The sequence below is a fragment of the Helianthus annuus genome, chromosome 9 (assembly GCF_002127325.2).
Source record: "Helianthus annuus cultivar XRQ/B chromosome 9, HanXRQr2.0-SUNRISE, whole genome shotgun sequence".
Lineage (NCBI taxonomy): Eukaryota > Viridiplantae > Streptophyta > Magnoliopsida > Asterales > Asteraceae > Helianthus > Helianthus annuus.
Window position 1 is genome coordinate 189420211 of NC_035441.2, and position 6247 is coordinate 189426457.

General features: G+C 46.0%; 1 protein-coding gene across 1 annotated transcript; it reads left to right on the forward strand.

Moving 5' to 3' along the window:
• Nucleotides 1-1013: 1013 nt before the first annotated feature.
• On the forward strand, nucleotides 1014-2793 carry LOC110880317. The gene is made up of 2 exons (XM_022128900.2): nucleotides 1014-2270; nucleotides 2507-2793. Exons 1-2 carry the CDS (start codon nucleotides 1151-1153, stop codon nucleotides 2551-2553), a joined length of 1167 nt encoding a protein of 388 aa, XP_021984592.1. The 5' UTR covers nucleotides 1014-1150; the 3' UTR covers nucleotides 2554-2793.
• The last annotated feature ends 3454 nt before the right edge of the window (nucleotides 2794-6247 follow it).

The window sequence follows — 6247 nt, forward strand, 5'->3', positions numbered from 1 at the left end:
GAGGTTGTGGCGGTCGTTACCTACGTTATGTCGGTAGGCTGCGAATGCTTCGGGCCAATATTTTGTTTGGCCCGGTGGCCGCCCCTTCATAGCGTCAACGACGCTTGTGATGAGAGCCAATTCTTCTTCATGGGTCTAGGATGCCATAGCGGGTTCGTGGGATGGGGGGACCAGTGGGTTAGCCGGTGGGGTTGGGTTCGTGGGATGGGGGGGACCAGTGGGTTAGCGGGTTCGAGAGAAGTGGGTAGCCGGTGGGGTTGGGTTCGTGGGATGAGGGGACCAGTGGGTTGGGGGTTACAATATATAGGGGTTGTTGGGAGACCCGGGTGGCGGTTTGGTTTTCCCCCAAACCGTTTGAATTTAAAATTCAAAATTTGAAAAGTCCGCTATGACGTGACGGGGTGAGCGAATGGGAGGCAGCCAGCTAGCATGTCCATACCGCCCCACACCCGGCTTGAAAGCCAAGCCCCAAGGGCCACGCCCCAACCCAAGCCCACCCGGGGTGGTGGCTTGGGCGTTTTCCCCCAACCCACGCCCTAACCCAAGGCCCATACCCCAGGACCTAACACTCTCATTCCGTGTCAGTATATCTGATCACAAACACTTTGAGATGTATGATGTACCCAAAGTGAGGTGGTTCTAGATACATACCATATCAGTACCACACCCATTTTAAAATCATGCACGTGGTTACGCCAGCCCTCCCATATTACTTTTCATCGTCCATTTATATATACATGTTTTTGTTTCTTCTGTACGTCGATTTATGTGTGGTCGGTCTCTTTGTATATTCTAATGCATACGCATGTGTTTGGTTGCATCATTAAAGTTGAAAATTTTTGCTAGCAGTTGTTGACATGATGGTAACGACATGACTATGGACTGATTAATATTAGTTTTGATTAATAAAATATGAAGGGCATATGAGTATAAATTAATAGCACATATATTTAGTATTGATTATATGTATCATTCGGTTAGTATTTGTTCCCAAAATTGTGGATATGATTGTATTATTTATAGTCATGTGATCAATAGAGAATGGCAAGGAATTATCTCTTTCATGGTATCACCCTCACCCTTCGATCCTCTCTCTTCCTAACCCTACTCGGCTCACCCTTTTCTGCTTCTGCTCTGTTTGACCACCACCATGACTGGCTCAAACAACAACCCTCCAATCTCCATCGAATCCAAAATCCACCCGGCTACAACAGTTTCCAACATCAAAACTGTTATTCCTATCACTCTCGAAATAGAATCTGGGCAATATAATTCTTGGGCAACCCTATTCAAACTGCATTGTAAAGCCTGCCTTGTGTATGATCATATCAAAAGCAAACCGGAAACCTCCTCTTCCTCCTCCGAAACCACCAAACAGTCGGACGATTGGGAGCGGCTGGATGCCATTGTTCTACAATGGATATACAGCACGATCTCAAACGACCTCTTACACACAATAATTAACAACACTGCCACCGCGTATGACGCCTGGGTTGCCATCGAAAACCTGTTTCATGACAACAAGAGTGCTCGGGCAATTCATCTCATGCACAAGTTTTCAAACACCAGACTTGACGGCTTTCCGAACGTGTCCGCCTATTGCCAAGAACTTAAAGTCTTAGCCGATCAGCTTGCCAACGTTAATGCTCCCGTGGACAGCGATCGCCTTGTACTTCAGTTGATCGCCGGTTTAAATGAAGAGTACGAAGGAATTGCCACCATTTTACAACAACAGGATCCGTTGCCGTCCTTCTACACGGCTCGCTCCAAGATTATACAAGTCGAAACCCGTAAAGCCGAACAAGCTCTACACGCCTCCAAGGTGGCTGGTTCGGCTCTCACCGCCACCGCACATCGTGCGACACCAGTGGACTTGAACAGGACCGATGACCGGCCCGGCGGCAGGGGCCGCGGTCGGTCGGGCAGACGTGGCAGGGGCCGCGGTTCATACGGCAGAGGTCGGTCAGCAAACTACTGGCAAAATCAATTTTACAACCCTTGGACTAACCCACCCTATGGCCCATATCCATCTTTTGGCCCATCTCCACAGGCCTACTGGCCTATGCCACCCTGCCCATATCCTTCTACTAATCGGTCCAACAACAATTCGGCTCAAGGTTCTGGCATTCTTGGCCCACGTCCCTCTCAGGCTCACACTGCCTATAGCCCAACGGACATCGAGCAAGCCATGTACACCATGTCCTTGCAGCAGCCTGACCCCACTCAGTATATGGATACAGGAGCGACATCCAACGCATCTCATGAATCAGGTAACTACCATTCTTTTTCTAATTCGTGCGCGTCTCAAAAAATTATTGTAGGAAATGGCGACACCATTCCGGTATTAGGACAGGGCACAAAATACCTTCCCAAACCCTTCCCACCTTTTATCCTTAAAAACGTCTTATATTCACCTAAAATTGTCAAAAACCTAATATCCGTGCGTCGCTTTACCACGGATAATTCTGTTTCCGTGGAATTTGACCCATTTGGTTTTCTTGTGAAGGATTACAAGACCAAGAAGCCGCTCCTCAGATGCAACAGCAGCGGTGATTTGTACCCTCTGGTGCTCGGATCATCTCCATCTCAACCTACTGCTCTTGCTGCTATCTCCGCACAACTCTGGCATCATCGTCTAGGCCATCCTGGACGATCTTCTTTGCAATCTTTAAAAAGTTCTAGTTCTATTGTTTTTGATAAACTTAATAATAATGTATGCCAGTCGTGTGTTTTTGGTAAAAGTATTCGGTTACCATTTTTTGCATCCAATAATTATACTATTCAACCCTTTGATATTATTCATAGTGACGTGTGGACTTCTCCTATTATTAGCTCTGGTGGTCACAAATATTATGTATTGTTTCTAGACGACTACTCTAATTTTTTGTGGACTTACCCAATTGCAAACAAATCCAAAGTTTTCTCATTTTTTCAACAATTTGCGTCTAATATCAAAACCCAATTTGAACGAACTATTAAAACATTTCAATGTGACAATGGGCGCGAATATGTCAACTCCTCCTTTCAAAATTTTTTCACCACCAATGGCATCCTCTATCGCCTTTCGTGTCCCTACACCTCATCCCAAAACGGTAAAGCCGAAAGAAAAATCCGTACAATAAATAACATGGTTCGTACATTACTTGCCCATGCTTCCCTACCAACCCACCTATGGCACTTTGCACTAGAGACCGCCACCTATCTCCTTAACATTTTACCTAACACTCACACCAATTCCGCTTCACCAACAGAAATTTTATATCAAACTACCCCAACATTCGACCATCTTCGGGTATTCGGGTGCCTCTGTTACCCTCTTACCCCATCAACCTCCATTCATAAGCTCCAATACCGCTCGCAACCATGTGTGTTTTTAGGATATCCTGCTACTCACCGCGGGTATCGTTGTCTGGACCTTCAAACCAGACAAATATTTATCTCGCGTCATGTAGCGTTCAACGAAACTACATTTCCGTTCAGTCAACAGATCGGTCCCACACCATCTTATGACTTTCTATCGGACCCGTTCCCATTTCACCTTTCTCCACACATAACAGCGGCCCAACATAACTCTTCTCAAGACCCCAACCTCACTCCTACTCCTCTCGGCCCACTCCAGTCTCCTATCAGCCCCACTACCCAACAGCCCACTACTCCTTCCAACCACATCAGCCCACCTCCTCCTTCTCCCACAAGCCCAAGTCACACACCTCTCATCGGCCCACTCCCTCACCTGTCCAGCCCTCACATTTCATCAACCCAACCACCCCACTACCCAACCACACCCACTGCCCACAACACTTCCCCTCAGCCAATGGCCACCCAAAATCCCACCAACTCTCCAACCGATTTACCTACCCCCACCCATACGATCCCTGCCCCAACCCCACCACACCAACCTTCCACCGGCCAGCCACAACGCACCATGCATACGCGCTCTATGAGCGGAATTTTTAAACCTAAACACCCTCTCAACTTACACGCTACCACCACGTCCCCTACTATCCAACCTATTCCCAAAAACCCCACCGATGCCCTTAATATACCGGAATGGTACTCCGCCATGACTACGGAGTACAACGCACTAATTAGAAACGGAACTTGGGAGTTAGTACCTCGTTCATCAGATATGAATATTATTCGGTGTTTGTGGTTATTTAAGCACAAATTCAGATCGGACGGGTCATTGGAAAGATACAAGGCACGCTTGGTATGCGACGGTAGGGCGCAACAGGTTGGTATAGACTGCGGGGAAACGTTTAGTCCAGTCGTGAAACCAGCGACTATACGTACAGTGTTGTCCATTGCTTTATCGAAACGGTGGTCGGTGCATCAACTAGACGTTACTAACGCCTTTTTACACGGGAACTTAAATGAGACGGTATACATGTATCAGCCTATGGGTTTTCGACACAAGCAGTTTCCTGATCACGTGTGTCGTCTCAAGAAATCTCTCTATGGGCTTAAACAGGCACCACGGGCCTGGTACCAAAGATTCACAGATTATGTCCTCACTCTGGGGTTCAAGCACAGTCGTTGCGATGCGTCTCTCTTCACTTTTCATCATGACAGTGATACAGCCTTCTTACTCCTTTATGTTGACGACATCCTTCTGGTCACATCCTCCGACCTTCTTCGCCAACGGTTAATGTCCAGTCTCGCCCATGAATTTGCAATGAAGGACTTAGGCCCCCTCAGCTATTTTTTGGGGATTTCTGTTTCCAGAACTGGCAACACTATGTTTCTTTCGCAACAATCCTATGCTGCTGATATCATTGCTCGCGCCGGGATGCAATCATGCAACCCGGTCGCCACGCCAGTCGACACAAATTCGAAGCTTAGTGCCACATCCAGTGAACCGTTTCATGATCCCACTCTCTATCGTAGTCTAGCTGGGGCACTTCAATATCTCACTTTCACCCGTCCGGATATTACTTACGCAGTGCAGCAGATATGCATGCACATGCATGCCCCTCGTGTAGACCACTGGAATGCTCTAAAACGGATCATCAGGTATGTAAAGGGGTCTGCAACTCTCGGCTTGATGCTAACAGGCTCGTCGTCTCCATCCTTGGTTTCCTATACGGACGCTGATTGGGCCGGTTGTCCCGACACACGCCGGTCAACCAGCGGCTACTGCATTTATTTCGGCGACAACCTGATCTCTTGGTCTTCTAAACGACAGTCTACCATCTCCCGCTCAAGTGCGGAAGCCGAATACCGTGGCGTGGCAAATGTTGTAGCTGAAATTTGCTGGCTACGAAATTTACTGCTTGATCTTCAGTTGCCGTTATCCCGGGCTACCCTCGTTTACTGTGACAATGTTAGTGCCATCTATATGTCAGGTAACCCGGTCCAACATCAGCGAACCAAGCACATAGAGCTAGACATACACTTTGTTCGTGAACAGGTTCAGCGGGGTCAAGTTCGTGTTCTTCATGTTCCTTCCAGATATCAAATAGCAGACATCTTTACAAAGGGGTTACCACGCATTCTATTCGAGGATTTCAGATCCAGTCTCAGCATACGGTCCCCTCCCGCTTCGACTGCGGGGGTATAATAGCACATATATTTAGTATTGATTATATGTATCATTCGGTTAGTATTTGTTCCCAAAATTGTGGATATGATTGTATTATTTATAGTCATGTGATCAATAGAGAATGGCAAGGAATTATCTCTTTCATAAATATTGAAGTTTACTTTTTGTTGCTCCAATACAATTGTGCGAGTATTCTTGTGTAGCAATTTCTCATGCATCGTTGGTTGTGTGTGGGCTGGGCTGGGTTTTTATAAGGAAACACTTATCAATATACATACACTGATCAACTACAACGTATGTTATGTATATATAGAACACATTTTTAATTAGGTGAACAGCAGAGAACAATGTGTTTTGTCACTAAAGGTTGATTGTGACAACCACAATATGTCATGAACTTTGAAACATGCACGCACTTATTACTAAGAGTCCATTTTTGGTCATTGCAATTCTGGACCACATACTACTACCCCTAGAAAGAAACAGGTAGCTTTCAAAAGAATCATGAAGGGAAGCACTACACTATAGTGGTTGAAATCCACTGAATAGATCAACGGATGTTTGCAAATATTATTATTCTTATTTAATATATATTTTTAACCAGACTAGTGTAAAGCATGAGCCAGTATGTGAAAGAAGCCAATCCATGGAACCCACATAGAAAATTATTATTAATTATTATGTATGGTATGGTATGGTATTATA